This window comes from Centruroides sculpturatus, unplaced genomic scaffold, assembly GCF_000671375.1.
Source record: "Centruroides sculpturatus isolate CEXI.00-Female unplaced genomic scaffold, Cexi_2.0 scaffold743, whole genome shotgun sequence".
Lineage (NCBI taxonomy): Eukaryota > Metazoa > Arthropoda > Arachnida > Scorpiones > Buthidae > Centruroides > Centruroides sculpturatus.
Window position 1 is genome coordinate 17,500 of NW_019384970.1, and position 24,835 is coordinate 42,334.

The 24,835-nt window shown below is 30.8% G+C and overlaps 3 protein-coding genes across 4 annotated transcripts in view; all 3 read right to left on the reverse strand.

The window, feature by feature from the left end:
• The window catches only part of LOC111632599 (leucine-rich repeat-containing protein 47-like), an 18,462-nt gene extending 15,167 nt beyond the window's left edge, over nucleotides 1–3,295 (reverse strand). Inside the window, exons 1-2 of the mRNA XM_023377077.1 lie at nucleotides 2,444–3,295; nucleotides 1,532–1,671 (exon numbers count right to left, since the gene is read on the reverse strand). Of these exons, the coding sequence (XP_023232845.1) occupies nucleotides 1,532–1,671; nucleotides 2,444–3,281 (978 nt within the window). The 5' untranslated portion in view covers nucleotides 3,282–3,295. The remainder of the gene's footprint in view (nucleotides 1–1,531; nucleotides 1,672–2,443) is intronic.
• A 9,248-nt stretch (nucleotides 3,296–12,543) lies between these two features.
• LOC111632591 (cullin-3-B-like) lies at nucleotides 12,544–16,373 on the reverse strand. Its single transcript, XM_023377069.1, has 2 exons — nucleotides 13,996–16,373; nucleotides 12,544–12,692 (listed from the first exon to the last, which is right to left on the reverse strand). The coding sequence occupies exons 1-2, from the start codon at nucleotides 16,236–16,238 to the stop codon at nucleotides 12,572–12,574; spliced, it is 2,364 nt and encodes a 787-aa protein (XP_023232837.1). The 5' UTR covers nucleotides 16,239–16,373; the 3' UTR covers nucleotides 12,544–12,571.
• Nucleotides 16,374–20,265: 3,892 nt separating this feature from the next.
• LOC111632592 (E3 ubiquitin-protein ligase CCNB1IP1-like) overlaps nucleotides 20,266–24,835 on the reverse strand; it is a 29,422-nt gene continuing 24,852 nt past the window's right edge. For both annotated transcript variants that reach the window (XM_023377071.1, XM_023377070.1), the window contains one exon: nucleotides 20,266–20,484. In XM_023377071.1, coding sequence (XP_023232839.1) covers nucleotides 20,333–20,484 — 152 coding nt within the window. In that variant the 3' untranslated portion in view covers nucleotides 20,266–20,332. The remainder of the gene's footprint in view (nucleotides 20,485–24,835) is intronic.

Here is a 24,835-nt window from a genome sequence, read left to right on the forward strand (position 1 = left end):
TATTTTATATTTAAAAAAAAAAAATAACCATAAATTGCCAATATGAATGTGAAGAATGTCGCAAAATAGTTAGAAATATTAGAATTGCATCATCAAAATTGGTCATGATGGAATCTCTAGTATACTAGACAATTAAAGTACCAGAATTCAATGTTGTCTACAGATATTTACTAGACTGAATGCAACCAAATATTAGAACATATAGAAGACATTAAACATAAAAAATTGGCATCAAAATTCACCATTATGGCACTTTTGATCTTAATATGTATGAATTTTGTTGAGACACTTAAAAAGTGTGGTTTATCAAGAACATATTGCAAATTTGGTAACCTGAAAGACTTTAGGTAACCTGAACAGAGGATCTATTACAGTTGATTGCTGAACACACTGTTCACCAGCTTCAGGTTTTAACCTTTAGAATGAGGACTGCATTGAGCAGTATCTCCCACATCTCAAGGTTTCTGGATAGTTTGAATAGCTTATAAAATTAAAATGATACTTGTAGTGCAAAAAAGTATCACAGTGAGTTTTGGTGCTACTTTTTTCCTTTTCACAGAAATGTCTTCTGCCTATCCCAAAATGTTACTATTCCAAATTTAGTTGCATTTGGCCTGCTAAATCTTTTTCAAGACAGCACTGAAAAGGATACTTTAATTACAATTCTGGTATACATATACAGTATAAATTGAACATCACATCATTCATTTCCATTGAACTGAATTGCATAACTTTCACAAAAAATCCACTAGGACTGCATTTCTCAACCTTTTTAAGCCCAAGGACCAGAAAAATGTCTGAAAGAATTCTACAAACCAGTAAGTTACATAGGCCTGATATTTTTAAAAACCTATGTGGATATTACCAACATTTGGGATGCTCTGCCATTTCTGACATAATAAATCTAACATGTTTTAAATACCATGTTGAAATTCATGCAAATCCTGCCACGTCCTTAAGTACCCTCTCATGATTGCGCCAGTGCTGCTAGCTAAAACACACACACAAACAAAAACAATATTGAAGTAACCCAAGATATAGCCAAATATTGCTGCACCACAGCACTAACAGAAATTTAAATTTGCTGACTGGAGAGCTTTCAGTTAATTGATGTTTCAGTTGATTGATATTCAGATAATCAAAGCTCTACTGTATATATGGAACATAGCCTAATGAAGTTAAACAACTCGGTTTCAACTTAAGTCTAACTTTAAATACATATTAATTAAAATCTTACTTTCTATATGAATTTTCATGCTCCTTTTGAATATAGAATAATTGAAGAAGTTACCCAAAGCTTAGGCTTTCTACAGTGAACAGTTCAGAAATTAATCCATCAAATAAAGGACTGATGACATAACAGTGGTGTTTGCAGAGGATGGTGGAAAGACAGTTCTTTTTGATTAATGAGATGCCAGAAGACTACCACGTTTAACAATTTAGCACAAGCGACAGCCATGCCAGCTTTGAGTAGCCCACTCAACTTGAGAGTACTCAACGTTATATAGTTTTAGGAGGATGTGGGGCTCACCCATACCTGAACACCAAGGTGCAAGCAATAGTGAGCATCGAGGCACACATCTAGATGCAAAGCAGGTAGAAAAGACAGTAGATCAATACGTGTTAAAAACCAATCTTCAGAAACGAATATCTCATGAAGGGTCAGCAATTCTGCGGGTGGGGTGAAACCCTCATTTAGAGCTCAAATCTCACCCATTGCCATATGTATCAGCTGGCATCCCATTAACCGAAAAGTATCAGAAAGATAATACGTCTACAACAGCCATAAATGATCAGGCTATATTTTGGATAATTATAAATTAGAAATGAATTTGGCACTTTATCCAAAATATAGCCTGATCATTTACGGCTGTTGTAGATGTATTAGCTTAACGTATCAGGTTTCAATGGTCGTGTATATTTATGTATCAGAAAGATAGAAAGAAAGACAGGTCTTAGGTCCACGGTCCAACTTGGGCTTCACTATATTAAAGATAAAGACAACGGAAACATAATTAATTGAATTGGAAGGGAATTGTTAAAAACAAACCAACATTGAACAAAGTTTTAATCTATTAATTCAAGTCTGCAGACCATCTGTCCCATCATTGCAGATCACAGGTCTAGAAAAGCTTCCCAAGAAGATTCAATGGCTGCATTCAGCAGACTTAAAAGTTCCAGAGCCATCAAGTTATTTTTCTGCTGAATGCTTTCTACAGTAGCATTCTTTCAGAATGTTTAGTGTTTTGTCACATTTGGTAACGTCTTTCATTTACGCTATCCGAAACTGACCAACGAGGCTTTTTGTTCCAACACAATGTTACTCGTCATTCAGCAGATCCAGGTTGCTACGTAAAGGCTACCAATTTGCTCAGTTACAACTGTTGAGTCTGCCGAACGCAGCCAATGAACAACAACATTCATAAAATCTTCCAACAGTAACTTAATATAAAATTTGATACCTCTTCTTTCTGGATGGATTTCTTTTGTTTTCCTCCTTTTGCTTTTCCTTTAGTAGATTGTGTTGTTAAGTTATTCTCTTTTCCTTTTTTGGGACAGTGACTTCTCACATACTCCAACACTTGCTTAGTATGGCACTGATCGACCAACTTCCCCAACCTTCTGTCTTTGATGCGGTTACCTTTTAAATTAAGTTCTTTTAATTTAGAACAGTTCGAAAGTTCACCAGGCACTTCGACGATCTTATTATTTCCAAGATCCAAAGTTTTTAGAGAGACGAGATTTTCAATTTCAGATGGAATGTCTACAATATTGTTGTTACTTCCGATGACTTCAGACAGATGCGCCAGTGCTGAATCACAGAGTTCGAGAGGAAAGTTTTCAAATTGATTTTTAGTGAAATTTATAGTCGATAATTTTGTTAAATTACTTAAAGGTGGGAAATTTGTCAAACTATTCGCGCTGACGTTCAAAGTTTGAAGAGAAACTAATTTATTAATATCTTGAGGTAAATGAGTTATTTGATTTTCCGAAATATCCAAAAACTTCAGTTTGGTTAAGTTACACAAATTTTCATTCAATTCCTTCAACCAATTGCCGCGAAGGACGAAATTTGTCAAATTAGTTAAATTGATTATTTCGTCGGGTAGTGTAATTAAGCACGTGTGACTTATTTCTAGAAAATTTAAATTATTTAAAGTAAAAATTTCTAGGTCTAAACCTTCTTCTTCGATCTTTTTCGAAACGGCCGCACCGGATAATATTAATTCGCACCGCTTTTCCTCTCGAACACATGAGACTTCACTCCATGCGGGCGCCATGTTGTTATCTGATAATTACAGTGATGCCAACTCACCGGATACAAAATATAAAACGTCGATCGTCTGGCAAGTTGATTAAAATTATCGCATTTAGAGTAAAATAATTATTAAATTTTAAAAAAGTATTAATACTTATACAATTATTCCGAGTATAAAAAATAATAAAGCANAAAAAAATAACTGTAGTAAGAAAAACAAATGAAAAATGCGAACTAATGTAACGTCGTATGGTGAGTTTTTGTTCGTATCGTGGAGCAAAAATATGTCCGAATTTCATGTCGTATCCTGAAAATTTCGTATGCTGGGGCGTTCGTAACCTGAGGTACCACTGTATATTGTAGGATTATCTGTCACTCTATTCAAAATGAAAAAATAATTAATTTTCTTGAGTAAACTTAAATGATTTTACAATTTAAGATAATTCATTACATACTTCAGTAATTTAACATGTTATTTTCTTTAATATATGAGTGCAGGCAGTTAAATTTAGCAAATTATTTACATAATAAATTATCAGAAGCTGCTATCTGTAAATCAATATTACATTATAGATAAAATATTTTATATTTGATTATTAGGAAGTTTACAACTGATAAAGTTCATCTAGTTGCTAAATTAAGCTATTTCTTGAAAAAGTGTTTATGTATTTTATTAACATTTTAATTTACTTTTTTAATGAATAATTTTTTTTTTATCATATTAACAAGCTTTTTTTAAATTCTAAATTTAAAAATTAGTTAAATCCCTTATTTCATTTTGCTGGCCTTTATCATATTTTGCAAATATCTAGATTATGTGAATCAATTAATTAACTCTTTTCTCATCATTGCTGATATTCTTACTTCAAAAATTTGATATCATACAATCTAACTTTGTCTATATGACAAATTGTATGATATCAAATTAAAAAAACCACACTTTCAAACCTATAAGCAATTATTTACTTGACATTGTCACAATGCCAGATTGCAATTTTTAATCATATTTTTAATTAATTTCATTTAAAATATATGGTTTCCACCTCAAGTTAGTACTGTCTTGCCCTGTACATCATACTTTCCTGCTGGCAATGGAGTCATGCCAGTCATCTATTTAGCTCCTTTCATGAGAAAATTTTTGAATTGAAATAATATGACTTCTGATGCAAACCAAAGTTCATATATAGTTAATTGGTGCCCCCTGTCCCTAAGCTCTCCATATCTGGTCTCATCTTTCATCTATCTAACTCCATTCTTGAGATTAAGGAAGGACAGACAGATGGACAACAGTGGAAATTTATAGGTCTACAATTTTTTTAAAATTGTAGCCGAAACCTGAAGCAGACTTTAGAAGAAAGTCGAAAATGTTTGTAAAGTGAAGTATACACCATTCTGCTTGATTTATTATAGGTTTGAAGATGTGTTATATTTATCATACTATCTACGTGCAATCTAATATGCAAGAAGTATGTTTGTTTATTCTTTTGCTCAAACATGATTTGAGCAAATATAAATTTTAAGGGACCATCTATTCAGCCAGAATATCAATACCTACTTTTTGTCAAATAAACTCCATCCCAATCTGCAAAAGGCTGTATGTAACAAACAAGAGTGAAACATTCAAAATGGAGAATTACTAGTGTATTACTAACAAGCACAAATTATGTATGATCACCCTTGATTGGATTATCCTCTCATCCAAAAGGAAACCAATGACTAGTTTTTGTTGAAAACATCACTTCCTATCCAAAAGAAGCTGCCTATCAAACCAACAAGATTGCATAGTTTTGCACTACCAGACAACTGTGTAATCAAAATCATATAGTGCAAAATCAGAACTAAGCTGCACATTCTTAACAAGCACAAATATTTAGAATGAATTTTTGAAAATGATGAGCTTTAATATTTTGTCCACTTGCCTCAAAATTGGTTTGGTTAAACAGTTACCAATTTGAATCTAGCTGTAAAAAGCTAAACGAGACATCAACAGTTTGGGGAAAATGATGAGACAGAAAATTTAAAATCAATGATTGTCTACTTGGACCTTGTTTATTAGTAGGACTTATACATATTTATACATTCTTTATTTTCACCTGGTGAAAATAAAAGTATTTTGTTTTGACTAAGATCATCTCTCTTTGCTAATCAGAAACTATACCAGTATAATAAGTCCTACAAATAAACAAGGTCCAAGAAGACAGTATAAACACAGAAATGTACAACAACAAGGACATAGAGGTAAAAAGAATTAAAATGAATGAGTTCAAATATAAAATTTGTCTCAAAATTTTATTAGTACTCAAAACCCAATAAGAATTCATGTACTTAAAAAGTGATAAAAATTATATTTTCATAACCATATTTTCATGTGGTTTTTCAGATAGTAAATTTGAAACAAGTTCACTGTCTCAAAAGACTAAAAAAAAAAACTATGAAAATAGTTTTTTATGGCTATTTCAGTTTTAAATTTTATTTGTAGAACTTTTATAAACAGCAGCAAATTTTATTGCTAGATTAATATTCTACATTAATTCTTATCTGATTGAAATAGTCTACATACTCTTTCTCATAAAAGTAGAAATGTACAAGAAAAATAAAAAAATAAACAACAAAAATATGATTTTCATTGGTGCAAGATGTGTTTCTACAGAAACCATGCTTAAATAAAAATATTTTTCTATTAAAACAATCCATTAAATTTTAACATTAAGTGATTGTTTTAAAAATAATTGTATCTAATTCTCAGGCAACACTGAATGCTTCGACTATAGTATTACATAAAAATTTACTTTATCTTCATATCTGATAGATAAGATGTTTAGTTTCCAATCCTCTCTTTTCATAAAATTATGACACTAAGCTTTTTACTATTCAGCTTAATTAATAAATATAAACCATAGAAATATTTATTAACAATGGTATGATTTTAATTCTGCTGCATTTTTTTAAGTTGTAGATCATGTCAAGGATTCAAAAATGACACACACAAGTTCTTTAAAATTTATTTGTTGTGTGTCTTTTTAATAGTTTTTCTATTACAAAAACTTAATTTAGTAATAGTTTTCTTTAATAAATTCAGTCACAGTAATACAGATAACAAAAAGTTGATAAATTGATCTAAGAATATTCTAAGTTGAGTTGGAAACATAATAATGATACGAGTCATTTGTACTGTAAGTTATTTTTGCTGCTAAAGGAATTGGGAAAATACTATGCACTATATACCTTTCTCCTAGTATTTCTTATTTCAATCTAATCAACGCCTCTATCTTAACCTAAAAATGAAAGACTATCTACATCATCAGGCAGTGTTGGTGTTAAATCTATATCAAAAAGCTTTGAATTAAGTGTTTAGCACAAGAGAAAACCATTAAATCACATTATTGTTCTTACTGTTGAAAAAAGAAGTCTTTTTGGAAGCAAATATTTCAAAAGATGTAATCTATTAGTTTTGAAATTCTTCATTATAACAGAAAATTAAAGGAAGATGATACATTGTTAAAGATCAGTAGGTATAAGATGGACCATTTTAATGAATCCAATGGAGCAACTTGAAAAATATGCATTGTACAGAAAAAAAAAAAAAAACATGTTACACTTTAAGAGGGGACCACAAAATGCAAGATGCCACTACAATTGAAAAAAACAGGGATATTTTTTTCATTAATTAGTTTTTTAGAATAACATACCAAAAATTAAACAATTATTTCAAGTAGTAAATTTTATAACTCACCTGAAGTACAAGAAATTTTTTTAAATTTCCACCGCTCAAATCTACACTATGAACAATACAACCAACAACATAAGGACGNCATGTTACACTTTAAGAGGGGACCACAAAATGCAAGATGCCACTACAATTGAAAAAAAAAACAGGGTGAACTTCATTTTCTTAAATGGGAACTGCCATTTCTTATTGCATATTCTGAATCATCATCAAAAATTAAAAAAACTTTTATCTAAAACATTTTTTGAAATATGCACTTATCAGAAGTTACGAGCATTTGAAGTTTTACACAGTTACCACATCATGCATGCAATAATTTGTGGTTAGCTCTAAATTTCAATGAAAAAAAAGGAAGAAAAATACTAAAAAAATCATAATCAAATCATCATCAATGTAATTATTATTATTATTTAGTGAAATCAAGATCAAGCAAGGACTTCTCTTTATCACAAGTTTGATGACTAACACACTGGCACCAATTTTGTATCAGTTCATTATTTGAAGGAAAAGAATGGTTTAATTATCCTTCTTCACTAAATAATAATATTCTCCTAATGATTTCTTTAGAATTTTTCTTCTTTTTTTTTCAGTGAATTTCACAATTATACACAAATTTTTGCATGCATAGTGTGGAGGCTATATAAAACTCCAAGCACTCATAACTTCTGATAAGTGCATCTTTTGAAAAAATATTTTAGATAAAAGTTTGTTTATTTTTGATAAAGATTCAGAATATACAATAAGAAATGGGGCTTTCCATTTTAGAAAATGAAGTTGATCACATTTTCATAAATTGCAATGCCCCCTTGAGGTTAACATTTTTTTAATGATTTTTTTGAAGGATGCATATTTTCGAGTTATTCCACACACACACAAAGGGTGGACCATTCTTTCCACATATTTGCAATTCAAGATCAATTCATTTGCCCCTATTGTAAACTCATCTAAATGGACATTATATCTACTGTAAAATCTCTGAATAAATGGCACAGTTGTAGAATAGATAAGCAGAATAAATAAGTAAACTATTCATGCATTTGATTTATATATCACTTCTATGTTCTTACTTTAAAGATATATAGGCTTCACTGATTGACTGCTTCATTTACTAACATGAAATGTTAGTAAATGAAGTGGTACAAGTACATCTTAAGTCTATCTTACAGAATCAAATTTCTTACAGAAAAATATATTGGTACAGACTAAAGGAGATATCAATTGTATTATCAGAATGTAAATCTAAAACAGTAAAACGTTTTAAGTCCTGTGTCGATATTTGATCTTTGATATCTCATACAATACTACAATGCCTCTACAATTAATTTATGTAATATCTGCCTATTTTTAAAAACTAATTTTAAATTAGAGCATTTTCTTTTATCTTACCATTGATCATTTTTTATTACATTTTAAAATTATTATTTTACCAATTTGAATCTAGCTGTAAAAAGCTGAACGAGACATCAACAGTTTGGGGAAAATGATGAGACAGAAAATTTAAAATCAATGATTGTCTACTTGGACCTTGTTTATTAGTAGGACTTATACATATTTATACATTCTTTATTTTCACCTGGTGAAAATAAAAGTATTTTGTTTTGACTAAGATCATCTCTCTTTGCTAATCAGAAACTATACCAGTATAATAAGTCCTACAAATAAACAAGGTCCAAGAAGACAGTATAAACACAGAAATGTACAACAACAAGGACATAGAGGTAAAAAGAATTAAAATGAATGAGTTCAAATATAAAATTTGTCTCAAAATTTTATTAGTACTCAAAACCCAATAAGAATTCATGTACTTAAAAAGTGATAAAAATTATATTTTCATAACCATATTTTCATGTGGTTTTTCAGATAGTAAATTTGAAACAAGTTCACTGTCTCAAAAGACTAAAAAAAAAACTATGAAAATAGTTTTTTACGGCTATTTCAGTTTTAAATTTTATTTGTAGAACTTTTATAAACAGCAGCAAATTTTATTGCTAGATTAATATTCTACATTAATTCTTATCTGATTGAAATAGTCTACATACTCTTTCTCATAAAAGCAAAAATGTACAAGAAAAATAAAAAAATAAACAGCAAAAATATGATTTTCATTGGTGCAAGATGTGTTTCTACAGAAACCATGCTTAAATAAAAATATTTTTCTATTAAAACAATCCATTAAATTTTAACATTAAGTGATTGTTTTAAAAATAATTGTATCTAATTCTCAGGCAACACTGAATGCTTCGACTATAGTATTACATAAAAATTTACTTTATCTTCATATCTGATAGATAAGATGTTTAGTTTCCAATCCTCTCTTTTCATAAAATTATGACACTAAGCTTTTTACTATTCAGCTTAATTAATAAATATAAACCATAGAAATATTTATTAACAATGGTATGATTTTAATTCTGCTGCATTTTTTTAAGTTGTAGATCATGTCAAGGATTCAAAAATGACACACACAAGTTCTTTAAAATTTATTTGTTGTGTGTCTTTTTAATAGTTTTTCTATTACAAAAACTTAATTTAGTAATAGTTTTCTTTAATAAATTCAGTCACAGTAATACAGATAACAAAAAGTTGATAAATTGATCTAAGAATATTCTAAGTTGAGTTGGAAACATAATAATGATACGAGTCATTTGTACTGTAAGTTATTTTTGCTGCTAAAGGAATTGGGAAAATACTATGCACTATATACCTTTCTCCTAGTATTTCTTATTTCAATCTAATCAACGCCTCTATCTTAACCTAAAAATGAAAGACTATCTACATCATCAGGCAGTGTTGGTGTTAAATCTATATCAAAAAGCTTTGAATTAAGTGTTTAGCACAAGAGAAAACCATTAAATCACATTATTGTTCTTACTGTTGAAAAAAGAAGTCTTTTTGGAAGCAAATATTTCAAAAGATGTAATCTATTAGTTTTGAAATTCTTCATTATAACAGAAAATTAAAGGAAGATGATACATTGTTAAAGATCAGTAGGTATAAGATGGACCATTTTAATGAATCCAATGGAGCAACTTGAAAAATATGCATTGTACAGAAAAAAAAAAAAATGTTACACTTTAAGAGGGGACCACAAAATGCAAGATGCCACTACAATTGAAAAAAAACAGGGTGAACTTCATTTTCTTAAATGGGAACTGCCATTTCTTATTGCATATTCTGAATCATCATCAAAAATTAAAAAAACTTTTATCTAAAACATTTTTTGAAATATGCACTTATCAGAAGTTACGAGCATTTGAAGTTTTACACAGTTACCACATCATGCATGCAATAATTTGTGGTTAGCTCTAAATTTCAATGAAAAAAAAGGAAGAAAAATACTAAAAAAATCATAATCAAATCATCATCAATGTAATTATTATTATTATTTAGTGAAATCAAGATCAAGCAAGGACTTCTCTTTATCACAAGCTTGATGACTAACACACTGGCACCAATTTTGTATCAGTTCATNATGTTTCAGTTGATTGATATTCAGATAATCGAAGCTCTACTGTATATATGGAACATAGCCTAATGAAGTTAAACAACTCGGTTTCAACTTAAGTCTAACTTTAAATACATATTAATTAAAATCTTAGTTTCTATATGAATTTTCATGCTCCTTTTGAATATAGAATAATTGAAGAAGTTATCCAAAGCTTAGGCTTTCTACAGTGAACAGTTCAGAAATTAATCCATCAAATAAAGGACTGATGACATAACAGTGGTGTTTGCAGAGGATGGTGGAAAGACAGTTCTTTTTGATTAATGAGATGCCAGAAGACTACCACGTTTAACAATTTAGCACAAGCGACAGCCATGCCAGCTTTGAGTAGCCCACTCGACTTGAGAGTACTCAACGTTATATAGTTTTAGGAGGATGTGGGGCTCACCCACACCTGAACACCAAGGTGCAAGCAATAGTGAGCATCGAGGCACACATCTAGATGCAAAGCAGGTAGAAAAGACAGTAGATCAATACGTGTTAAAAACCAATCTTCAGAGACGAATATCTCACGAAGGGTCAGCAATTCTGCGGGTGGGGTGAAACCCTCATTTAGAGCTCAAATCTCACCCATTGCCATATGTATCAGCTGGCATCCCATTAACCGAAAAGTATCAGAAAGATAATACGTCTACAACAGCCATAAATGATCAGGCTATATTTTGGATAATTATAAATTAGAAATGAATTTGGCACTTTATCCAAAATATAGCCTGATCATTTACGGCTGTTGTAGATGTATTAGCTTAACGTATCAGGTTTCAATGGTCGTGTATATTTATGTATCAGAAAGATAGAAAGAAAGACAGGTCTTAGGTCCACGGTCCAACTTGGGCTTCACTATATTAAAGATAAAGACAACGGAAACATAATTAATTGAATTGGAAGGGAATTGTTAAAAACAAACCAACATTGAACAAAGTTTTAATCTATTAATTCAAGTCTGCAGACCATCTGTCCCATCATTGCAGATCACAGGTCTAGAAAAGCTTCCCAAGAAGATTCAATGGCTGCATTCAGCAGACTTAAAAGTTCCAGAGCCATCAAGTTATTTTTCTGCTGAATGCTTTCTACAGTAGCATTCTTTCAGAATGTTTAGTGTTTTGTCACATTTGGTAACGTCTTTCATTTACGCTATCCGAAACTGACCAACGAGGCTTTTTGTTCCAACACAATGTTACTCGTCATTCAGCAGATCCAGGTTGCTACGTAAAGGCTACCAATTTGCTCAGTTACAACTGTTGAGTCTGCCGAACGCAGCCAATGAACAACAACATTCATAAAATCTTCCAACAGTAACTTAATATAAAATTTGATACCTCTTCTTTCTGGATGGATTTCTTTTGTTTTCCTCCTTTTGCTTTTCCTTTAGTAGATTGTGTTGTTAAGTTATTCTCTTTTCCTTTTTTGGGACAGTGACTTCTCACATACTCCAACACTTGCTTAGTATGGCACTGATCGACCAACTTCCCCAACCTTCTGTCTTTGATGCGGTTACCTTTTAAATTAAGTTCTTTTAATTTAGAACAGTTCGAAAGTTCACCAGGCACTTCGACGATCTTATTATTTCCAAGATCCAAAGTTTTTAGAGAGACGAGGTTTTCAATTTCAGATGGAATGTCTACAATATTGTTGTTACTTCCGATGACTTCAGACAGATGCGCCAGTGCTGAATCACAGAGTTCGAGAGGAAAGTTTTCAAATTGATTTTTAGTGAAATTTATAGTCGATAATTTTGTTAAATTACTTAAAGGTGGGAAATTTGTCAAACTATTCGCGCTGACGTTCAAAGTTTGAAGAGAAACTAATTTATTAATATCTTGAGGTAAATGAGTTATTTGATTTTCCGAAATATCCAAAAACTTCAGTTTGGTTAAGTTACACAAATTTTCATTCAATTCCTTCAACCAATTGCCGCGAAGGACGAAATTTGTCAAATTAGTTAAATTGATTATTTCGTCGGGTAGTGTAATTAAGCACGTGTGACTTATTTCTAGAAAATTTAAATTATTTAAAGTAAAAATTTCTAGGTCTAAACCTTCTTCTTCGATCTTTTTCGAAACGGCCGCACCGGATAATATTAATTCGCACCGCTTTTCCTCTCGAGCACATGAGACTTCACTCCATGCGGGCGCCATGTTGTTATCTGATAATTACAGTGATGCCAACTCACCGGATACAAAATATAAAACGTCGATCGTCTGGCAAGTTGATTAAAATTATCGCATTTAGAGTAAAATAATTATTAAATTTTAAAAAAGTATTAATACTTATACAATTATTCCGAGTATAAAAAATAATAAAGCAAAATAAGTTAAAATATCTTTTCTTTTATTATCAAATCACTTATTATTATTATTATACCAAAATTTCGCGAAAAAAATTATGCTTAGAATGATTAAAGTATATTATTAAAAAAATATTAAATTTTATTTTTATCGGAAATGTGTTTTAAGATCTAACACTATCAGTAGTATTTTTTTTCTTTTTAACTCTTCGCCCTTTTAGCAAGCCCTTTATGGATTCGGCCAGGCCCGCAATGGAGAGGCCGGGTGATGAGGGACGGAGACCGACATATACGGACGGACTACCCCCGAAAAGTTCGATAATTGATGAACCCCAAAAATCGATTATAACCGATTGTCGCGATTAATCGCGCAGCCTTTTAGTCAAACGATAAAATTCACATGATCGGATCTGTTTTTATTCAATTCGCGAGCCCACTTCCTTTTCTCTTTGAGAAACGGTAAAAGATAAAACATCATAAAAAAAACCAGTCATACAATACACTATAAACATCGATACTGTATCTTGAAAACGATCATATTATTCTTCTAACACTTCCCCGTAGGCAGGCATTGAATATATTTATAGACATTATTTTAATATTAAATCCCAAAGGAAAGATTTTTTACCGAAATAATAATTTTATATATATATTTTTTCTATTTTCAGAATTAAGATCCTCACCTGAGAAGGTGCATCTCTCCGAAAGCCACTAATTTACATTTAAGTTTATTGGCCATTGTTACTTTCTGAATGACGGGCAGTGTTTAACGAAATTACATTGTCTTATCCGAAAGATAAAAGCATTGCAAATCAATCTACTTTATAATAAAAAGTACTATGAAGGCCGGTTGTCTCGTTGTGGACCTCGTCAACCCATAAAGAAGCCGTTGTGGACCCCGCCAATCCATAAAGAAGAGCCCACAGGAAAAAAGCTGACTTATTTATCATGTCGACAATAAGAAAAGTTGAATAAAGATTTTTTATTACAGACAATTTTTGAAAAATTACATTTAAATTAGCTTTATCTCATAGTATTGTTATATACCGTATTTATAACTGTGCATGTCGACTTATAATTATTTTATATTAAATTAATGTATTAATAAAATCCTATTTATCGCCATATCAACTATTATTCCAACATATGAAATAAAGAATAATTTTGAGCTTATCAAACTAATTTATATTTATTCAAATCAGTCATGAAATCATTACTGAATATAAAGATATATTTCTTTGTCGTCTTCTTTTCTAGCTAAATATTCTCTTTCGATCAAACTTTCTATTCGTGTCTTAATCAATAGAATACTGGGCTGGAATCGATGCTTTAACAGTAAAATCACGTTGGAAATTAAGTCCTTGTGATGAAGTACTTTCGAGACTTTCATTGTTTTTACAATGGCTGCTTCTACTGCATATTTTCGATCTTCATTTATATCGTCTTCGATAACTTTATCGGATCCTGTCGAATCTCTGTTCTTGTAAGGTTGGACTTTTACGCGATAAAACCTCGAAGAAAAAGCTTCGTTGACAGCGAACGTATCGCTAGACTGAAAGTGAGTTCCTTTGGGATGCTTAAGTAAGATTTTCTGCCATGGTTTACCTGAGACTAAAGTCTCTAATGATCTTTTTAAATCGTTCTCTGGTATATCTGTTTCAAGTAACATATCTTCAAACGAAATACTCTTTCCGGAATTAAACAACATTAAAATACACATTTGATAAGTGGAAACTTGAAAAATATAATTTCTAGGATTGCCATTAATTAAAGAATTGTTAGAGATGAGCTTAGTACAATCCCCATTGACAGAATTCTCTTGTAACGTTTCTCCACAGAATTCGGCGGAAATATCCGCCCAACCGAATTGAGGCTGCAAAATTAATTTACGTCCGCAATGTCTTTTCAAATAAAATTTCATAAAAGCATCGAAGATTTTCCTCGGATATTCTGGTAAATAGCAATTTACGAAACATTTTTGTATTGGCCAAAGCTGCGAAGTCAGAACTTTAACATTCAATTCAATCATCTTACTTGGAAAATGTCTAGAAATTTGTGTGTTATTATTAAAATTTTCGATGGTTTCATCTGAAATTATTACATCTTTCATCATTTTCTCTAATTTAAAAGTGTATTGACTTCCGCATTCCATCTTTAACTTTAAGATGACTTCTTGTTCGGAGTCTTTAGATATTCTTCTATTGAAAAGTAATCGCTTGGCCATGTGCTGTATGTAGTACTTTAAAAACAAATCTTTATCCCGAAGATAGCGAAACAGAATGAAACTTTTATCAATAATATCATCTTCAATCTCTCCAGTAAAGTCTCTGGCCTTCTTTTTTAATTTATCATTTATAAACAAAGACAGATATTCTGAGTATTTGGAATCTAAATTTAAGAGATGTTCGAAGTCGTTAACTATCATTTTCTGAATGTATTTGTCAGATTTGAAAGATTTACACAGAAAGACATTGAATTTTTCTACTAAATCTATCCAGCTATGTATAAATTCTAAGATATGTATATTTCTTTTACCTTCTTCTACCATATTTTTTCCTAAGTTCCTAAGATATTTGCTTACGTATTCAGCCATTATGTGTAAGCAATCTTCCGTTCTAGAAAAGAGCTGGTACATAGAAGCTAATTCTTCCATTTTTTCATTCTTCAGCATATAAAATATTCCAGAATTTTCCATTTCCATAATGATTTTGATATGCTTTCTGAGCAGTTGTTCCTCTAAAATTTCCATTACTTTTTTCTCCGTCGTTTCTCCAAAACAGAATTTGGCTCTGGTGGATTCTTCTTCCATTCGTGTTCTAGCTTTTCTCACGTAAGACATGGCATTCTTCTCCGATAAGAAACGATAACTTTCTTTTGTATAAAATTCGTTTGTCTGTTCTAAAAATGGAGTTTCGAACTCTTCTATATAAAAAGAATCGGAACCTGTGCCTATAGAAACAAGCATATCGCATGCATTTTTAATGGCGGTTCTATCTTCATTTTCGCCCTTCCTTTCTCTCGTGATCATTCGGAGAAGGGTGGAACGCAGATAAAAGGAAATATTCTCGTATTTTATAATCTTATCGCGGAACAGGATCAATCCGAGATTGTATACATTATTTAAATCGTTTATTCTGGCGTAAACATTATCGAGATACATGAACACATCTCGGATCATCACCATACTGGCTTGAAAATCGTCCCAGACATCGTTAAGCTTGCTCAGAAAGTTATTTCGAAGGCAAGCAAGCACTTGTGTACGTACTTCATTCGTTAAATAGCTAGCGATGACCTCATTTATCCCTTTGTACAGTCGTTCTCCGTGATTATTTCTAACCATTGTATACACATCCTGATATAAACATTCGAACTTCAGTGACGCATTATTCTTCCTGTATATGTCGTAAATTGCACTTTTTAATGAAGGCCACAAGTCTTCTGCATTCATTGCATCGTTCATTATGTTTCGCGTACAAAGAATAAATCTTTATATTAAAAATGATTTCATTTTTTGCTTATTTTTATTTCAGAAAATCGACTTAGTTTCGATAGCAAATTTTATTGTTGTGTATTATTCCTATTGTTTCGAGTTTTATTAATTTATTATCGTTCTTTGACAAAAGTGATTATAATTTATACAAATAAAAATTTGTAAATAAAATATTAATTACAAACTTTAGCTTAATTATTAAATATTCGAATTATTCGCGAGTGATTATCCTATATTAAACAGGACTTTCGACTCTCGAAGAGAATTCGATCCTGACTGAGAGTGTCAAATTATTCCATTAAAATCCAGAGATTAAGAAATATTTCTTCGAAGATAAACACTCAATTCTGTTTTTACAGAACGGTCCCAACGTATACGACTGTGTTTACATATCATTGACACTAAATTTCTCGCTCCTCCTCTTCTCCCTCACTCCACCACACCTGTTTATTTATTTGGAGAAGCTACCCTTTCCCAAATTCACTTTCGCATGTGTGTATATAAATGAGGATGTTTGATTGTTTGCTCGCTATGCACGCCTAGACCGTTCGACAAATTGTTACAACACTCGGTAGTTACGTTCAAATAATACTAACTTAGATCATGTCGTACATCCCACCCGAAATTATCGATTCGATTTTTATACATCAATTAATTTCTGTCTACATATGATTTGCTGGATTTATATGTAGCGCCATATACAGTATTCTCAAAAAATTTAACAAACTAAGTTAGGAATAGAGTCATGCCAGAGATGACGGATGACAATGGCAATTTATAGGCCTACAATTTTTTTAGAATTGCAGCCCAATAACTACCCTCCAGTAACTGAGTGGATAAAACCGCCGAACACAGGTAGTCGGTTGTGTGTTCGCGCATGGCCAACCGACTGACCATGTGGAGTTTTCTGGGTTTTCTTCGCGTTAGTAACACGTAAATAGGGACTAGCTTCACATAAAAGTCTTCCCAGAATGCATCCTCCTTGGCAGATTGCTCACTTGTCAGGTTGCCATAACCGAATAAACCAAAGCAATTCTAATAATTTTTCTATAAACGCGATAGTCATGAGGACATACTTCCCATATAGTTTATACAATCTGTTGCAAAAATATAAACATTTTATCATCACATAAAAGCAATTATCCTTGCATTTTTATAAGATTTTTTTTTTATTTAAACAAGTTGTCTAGGATGTTAAGGTTAGCAACTTCAATCATATGCGGGCTGTCACAACCTAACATGGATAACTGTTCAAACATTAATAGAAGACCACTATTAATTAGTAGTGGTTGACCATCCTCTCTTCCAGGAGGAGGTCAACGACTACTTTTGGTGAAATTACTTTGACCCTCCTCCATTGCGGAGGAGGGTCCCTTCTTCCTAATGGACCCATCAGTATGGTGGCATTGGAATAAGAAAATTACATAATACGAGGTTACTGGCAAACACAAAATATGATTTAAGTGGTTTTCAAGAATATAAATATTTGGTCTGATTATTGCAAAATTTGATTCTGTGGTGGTACACCAATATATTTTTTATTATATTTTTATATATATGTATATATATGATTTTCTATCTTTCCTTCTTTCTTTGTTCTGTGTTCCTTTGTCTATACTTTCTGGAACTTTCGTCCAAGTGTGGGTGGTCGGTAACCTAATTAGGAGACAAAGGATTAGAAATAGCCCAGAGGGCAAGTGAGAGACTAAGTGAGTACCTTTTGGCTTTGGACCTGGAAGAGGGAAGACCATCAGAGAGAGGTCTCCAGGTCGGTGTTGCTTCGACTGAAAGAGTCACAAAGGGCACGTAAGAAAGAAGTAGCGTTGATAAGGACATTGGTCAGCCAAAGATAAAGGACGTTTTTTATCGATTCTCGCATGCAATCCGTCCCCAAAAGGAAAAATCCCAAGACGAAGTCATCCAGCAGTCGCCACCTCAATCACCAACTCGGGTTCCCGTTCCTTCCTAAAAATATATTTCTGTTTCTCGACTGTGAATCGAAAAAGGTGTTGTTTGTTCTTTTGTTTGAAGTAAGGAATCAGGAGGTCGGAATCAACAAGAACCTTTCCTGTATATGTTCACAGAAAAAAATAAAGCATGTCTTATTTGTTTTATATACCCGTCTCTTTGTGAAAAATCAACCCTCACCACGTGCTTATTACAACAATTCATTGGCAGATTATTCGGCTGTGAATGAAACAGTTTGTTACAGCTAACACCATAAAAAAATGCTGTCTACTTGACTAATGAAATTTGCTATTTTGTACTGTCTGAGTATTGTGATAAACATGACAATGATAGGCTTAAATAACCAAACTATATGGTTTTAATGTTTGTTATATTATAGTATTTGATTTATATAACTATGAAGCTTAGTTTTACGTAAGGGTTCATCACACCGACCATTCTAACACTTTTTTAAAATTCTTGGGGTTACAAGTTGCTGTTCTGACTGTTTCCTGGTTGTTACTTATACAGTAATGAATAGCTTACAGAATTGCATTCATTTGAAATCTGATCAATCAATATTGATAAAACTTTTCCATTTTCTATTAATTGCAATGTGGAATCCAAAAAGGTAATAGGAAATGGAAGTCCATGAGTTCATTCTGGAGATACAGTGGGATCAAAGTGACAATGTCCAGGCTCTCTGATGCAATTGAGCATGCCTAATGGAATATAGGAGGGGGAAGAAACATAATGGAAAATGGGCACAAAAACAAACAAAACACAAAAACAAAGCAATCCACATCATTTGCTTTGGTCTTAAATTGGCTTTTCTTTCCAGCTTGCCTGAATTCTATCAAGATACGATTAAGTCCCCCCAATGTCCTAATATATTATTTACTAGGGCAATTTCATTATATTTGAAAAAGTACTAGAAAGTTTAACAATCATATTACAGAAATATTTAAATATAATTATTAACTAATATATAACATAAAACTGTAAAATGATATTTACCACTGTAATTTGAAAAAATATTGATAAAGTTTATAACCATTAAGAAATAAAAATTTTAAATAAATTTATACAAAGTAAGCATAACCATTCATTTGACCTCATCTCAGGATCTATTAATCAGGACAGCAAGAAACTACATGCAGAACGTCTCATTCATTATGCTACAAAACAATTAAAAAGATGAAATTTTATCTAAATTATGTCAAACCAAAAACCATAAAAATAAATATCAATCATTCTCATAAATTTAACTGCATATATTAGTGGCACACTCAGGATTTAATCTCTGTGAGCCCAGTTAAATGGATAAAAAACTTTTTAATGCAAACTTAATAAAATTCCCATCTTATATGGTCACTAATTCATTAGTAGTATAGACATATAAAACACAATATAATATAAATTTAAAAAATAAATATTAATTAGGAGAATATTTTTGGAAAACTTTTTAATGTTTCTTTCTTTTTTCTTTGGAGAGTGCCAGGTCCCATCAGCCCCCTCTGGGTATGCCACTGCTGTATATTATTGTGTGTAGTTGTCTGTAGTATATTATACTGTATAGGTAAATAAAAAAACACAACAAATACAAATTGAATAATTAATAATAGCATTTAAATTATAGGTTAGGATCGTACAAAATATCAATATAAAAGATGTAAATAATGATTGAATGTATTTGATACTCTAGACATTTGACACTTTTAATATTCAACAAGTTTTTATTGAAAGTAATTAACTGAATCTTCTACAAAAATAAAATTTTAATAAAATTAATACTAAATAGTTATTTTTTAAAACAATTGCTTACAATGTTATAATTTTTTTATTATTATTTCAGGTTATTATTAATTACTGAAACCAATTTAATAAATATGCAAGTTGTAAATAATATTACACAAATAATGAGAATATTTTGATTAATTTTTAAGATATTTATTAATGTTGTTATTTTAAAACATTTGAAAAAAACTAAAAAATAACTGTTTAATGTTTAAATTAAAATATTTTCTAAATAATAATCATCAATAGTGACTATTATTTTGTGAATTTAAATAATCTTTAATTTTTTTATATTTCTATAAAGTAATTTGATATATTAATTAATTATTGTTTTTCATACTCTGTCTGTAAAATAGATTTCTATTTACACTTGTTTGAACTCCAAATTCTATTAGTCGAGATTGTATTGGGGTTTTCTTTTCGTTAAGAAAATCAGCAATTGGTGTTCTTGCAGGATGTAAAACAAAATCTTCTAGAAATAAATTATAGGTAATTTAAATGATATTAATAACACATATATTTCAGCACATTTTACTTAATACTAACAAATAAATTTTGCTATTGCTATTTACAAAAATTTCATAAATATTGCATTGAACTATTTTTCTTCTGATAGTCTGTTTTTTACATAAATATTTCTAAAGGGTTGCCATGAAAAACAGAGCTGATTTTATCTTAAACAACAAAGTCTTATTCCAGACAAAATACAGGTGCTCTCTAACTAAAGTGAGGCAATACTCCATATTGCTAGAAAGCAGATATGGAGTATTGCCAGATGGGAACATAAGGAAAATGATGCCAGGTAGCAATACCACCACATTCTCCTCCTTCTTTCCCATATACATTAAATTATGTAATCCCCTAAATATAGAGATTTATGAAGCAATCTCGTAGGTCTAGACAAGGTTTTTAAGCCAGAGAACATTTAGAAACCACATAGTCCAGTTGAAAGCGGATAGAAGGTAAGTCAATGGTTACCAGAAACCACTAGAATAAGGAAGGGGATTTGAATCTGGTCACATAGTCTAGCCTCTTAAAAAAATTGTTCTGAGTTTCAATATACCTTATTATCTCTTGAAAGTGTGTTATAAATATAAAGTCATGAGTGTACAGGATCACAGTATCAGGAAACTAATAGCAGAAACAATGTTGAGCAGAAGGGATGACAAATTGGCAACATTCATCAAGAACTGACAATGATGTGGCTTGATCAAGTCATTTTTCTTTCTCTCTAGACTCTCCCCTTTCAAATTGGATTACTTCTGGTCTTTTGTACATCTAGCTTTACCTAGTATTGGTTGGCCTGTCAATACTTCCAAAAAGAAGGGTGTCATTGGATGGCATTGAGGAAGAATGGGTCATATTGTGTGTGCTTATGATGGAGAACTAAGAATCCATTCCCATCGTAAATGGACTTAATGGAATTTCATTGATAAAGTATTACCTGGGTTGATAGCTCCCCAAGTTTCATACTAGAGTATTAGTTTTGCCTAAAAGAAACAAAAAGTTTTTTTCCAATCCAGACCAGTGAAGCCAACTGACATATTCAAGAAGACTAGGTGTACCATGGAAAAAGTAAGAAAAACCTGAGTATATCCTTTTAGAAATAGAAACCCTTAAAGAAAAAGAAAAGAAAGTAGAAATACTGCAAATCATTCTTTCCTCAATTTATCTTCATTTTCTTAACATTTATATTAACCTGGCTATCTAACCTTTGTGCCCTAATAAATTTATATTTAGGTATAGACAATAGAAACACATTTACAATAGGTTTTCTTTTAAATTTTTTTCCACATGTTTCAAGTGTTTTCATTTTAGGTTTGGGTCGTGCTGTTTTATTTTTCATGTGTAAAGAAACAAAAGATAATTTTGTCCAAAAGGGTATTTTCTATGTTATTAGTGAGAGATACTGTTAATAAAAATCTAAAAAAATTTTTATCTTTCTTATTGAATTTTCAAATTTTTCTTGGCTTACAATGTGACACAGCACACAAATATGTAATTGCACAATGATTATTATTTAATTTAATTCATTATTAAAAAACTTAATACACACATATAATATAGTTACAAAATAACATATAAAATAAACTTGGTGTTTCAGAAATGTTTGGCCAAATTCCACAGGCTAATAGAGGAGAAAAATCTGAATAAAAGAAATCAAAGGTTTTTTTCTGACTTCAAGTTTAATTAGTTATTAAGTGTCAATGTGTAGTGATGTCATTTCTGTGCTAAGTCTAACTACATGTCAATATTTAAATTCATTTAATACAGGTATACCTCGACTTACATCGTTTTGAGTTACGTCGTTCCCGATTATACGTCGTTTGTCAAAAAAGTAGATGGAAAAATAAAAATCAAGTTTAAGTCATTTTATTCGACTCTACGTCTGTCCGCCACAAATATTGAAGTCGTAATATCACTAGAAAAATGTTTAAAGCACATAAAATCATATTAAAATATATACATTTACAAGTATGTACTGTATTTACAGTACATGCATTCGTAAATTTAGATTACTTTTTTCTGTACTATATTAAAAACTAAAATTTATTTGTTTGTAAGCTTAAAATAGATCCTTATTAACCATACATTATTAAAAATGCATTAATAAATAAAATACAGAACCGGAATTGGCAATTTATGGTTTAGCCTAGTGACAAGTAGATTTGGAGACGAGTAAATTCGACTTACGTCGTTTTTCGACTTAAGTCGTTCTCCTGGAACCAATTACCGACATAAGGCGAGGTATACCTGTATTCACAATTTCTTTATTAAACAGCTCATTTTTTAATTAATCCCTGCTTTTTAGATATGAAGAAGAATTATAAAATCAAAAAACTGATTTATTAAATCCAAGCATTTGAACATCATACCAAATGATCAAACTGCCTCCATGAATATCTGCACACACTTGCCAGCATCTTACCATTAATAGTTGAACTCTTGGAATATTCAAATATTCCAAGAGTATTTCAAATTGTTTTGCAACTTTTCTTAACCTGATATCTTATAACTTGTGTATTGGTAAATGGAACAATATAAATCATAGTGTCCCATAAGAAAAATCTAGAGGATTCAAATTGGGAGAGCATAAAGACCAAGTTATTGGTACTCCTCTTCCAATCCATCTATTTCAATATTCATTATCAAGGTATTCTCATGTATGAAGACTAAAATATGCTGGAACACTCAAGCATGAAGAACATTTGATGTTAAACATGCAGAAGAATACCCTCTAACAAAATTCCTAGTTCTTCATCCAAGAAATGTCTGTAATTTTGACCTGTGAGTGTTGAAGGCAGAAAAAAACGGGCCAATCAAATAATCATTAATTATTCCAGCCCAAATGTTCAACCATACACTTGAATGTGTCATACCTATTGTTCTAGCTCAGCATTTCTCAAACTATGGATTATATTAAAATTTTAATGGATTGCAAAATGATATTACCTTCTGCAGAAAAATTTGTAATACTTGTATTACTGAAATATTCTTTAAAAACTAGGAACAATAGATGCATCTGTTAAGGACTGAAAAATTTTTAACAACTTTTTTCTTATACTTATCATTGTCATTTACAAATAAAATTAAGATTATAGAATGTGTGTATATGAAATGGATTTCTTTTCTATTTTGAATAACATCAAAAAAGATATTTTATGTAAGGTTGTAGTCATAAAGCCACTTAAGTTGCAATGGTTTTTGAAAATATATCTTTGTTTATTTAAGTTTTTAGGTTTATTGTCTTACATAACAATAAATTATAAAAAATAAATAATGGATGAATTTTGGCACAAGTGNAATGTGACACAGCACACAAATATGTAATTGCACAATGATTATTATTTAATTTAATTCATTATTAAAAAACTTAATACACACATATAATATAGTTACAAAATAACATATAAAATAAACTTGGTGTTTCAGAAATGTTTGGCCAAATTCCACAGGCTAATAGAGGAGAAAAATCTGAATAAAAGAAATCAAAGGTTTTTTTCTGACTTCAAGTTTAATTAGTTATTAAGTGTCAATGTGTAGTGATGTCATTTCTGTGCTAAGTCTAACTACATGTCAATATTTAAATTCATTTAATACAGGTATACCTCGACTTACATCGTTTTGAGTTACGTCGTTCCCGATTATACGTCGTTTGTCAAAAAAGTAGATGGAAAAATAAAAATCAAGTTTAAGTCATTTTATTCGACTCTACGTCTGTCCGCCACAAATATTGAAGTCGTAATATCACTAGAAAAATGTTTAAAGCACATAAAATCATATTAAAATATATACATTTACAAGTATGTACTGTATTTACAGTACATGCATTCGTAAATTTAGATTACTTTTTTCTGTACTATATTAAAAACTAAAATTTATTTGTTTGTAAGCTTAAAATAGATCCTTATTAACCATACATTATTAAAAATGTTTTAATAAATAAAATACAGAACCGGAATTGGCAATTTATGGTTTAGCCTAGTGACAAGTAGATTTGGAGACGAGTAAATTCGACTTACGTCGTTTTTCGACTTAAGTCGTTCTCCTGGAACCAATTACCGACATAAGGCGAGGTATACCTGTATTCACAATTTCTTTATTAAACAGCTCATTTTTTAATTAATCCCTGCTTTTTAGATATGAAGAAGAATTATAAAATCAAAAAACTGATTTATTAAATCCAAGCATTTGAACATCATACCAAATGATCAAACTGCCTCCATGAATATCTGCACACACTTGCCAGCATCTTACCATTAATAGTTGAACTCTTGGAATATTCAAATATTCCAAGAGTATTTCAAATTGTTTTGCAACTT

Bases quoted from the DNA above. Each gene is read 5' to 3' on its own strand.
- LOC111632591 (XM_023377069.1), bottom strand. From the start codon at position 16,238: ATGAACGATGCAATGAATGCAGAAGACTTGTGGCCTTCATTAAAAAGT. The intron at 12,693-13,995 runs GTAATGATTTCA...TCAACTTGCCAG, and splicing joins GAAATATATCTTTATATTCA to ACGATCGACGTTTTATATTT.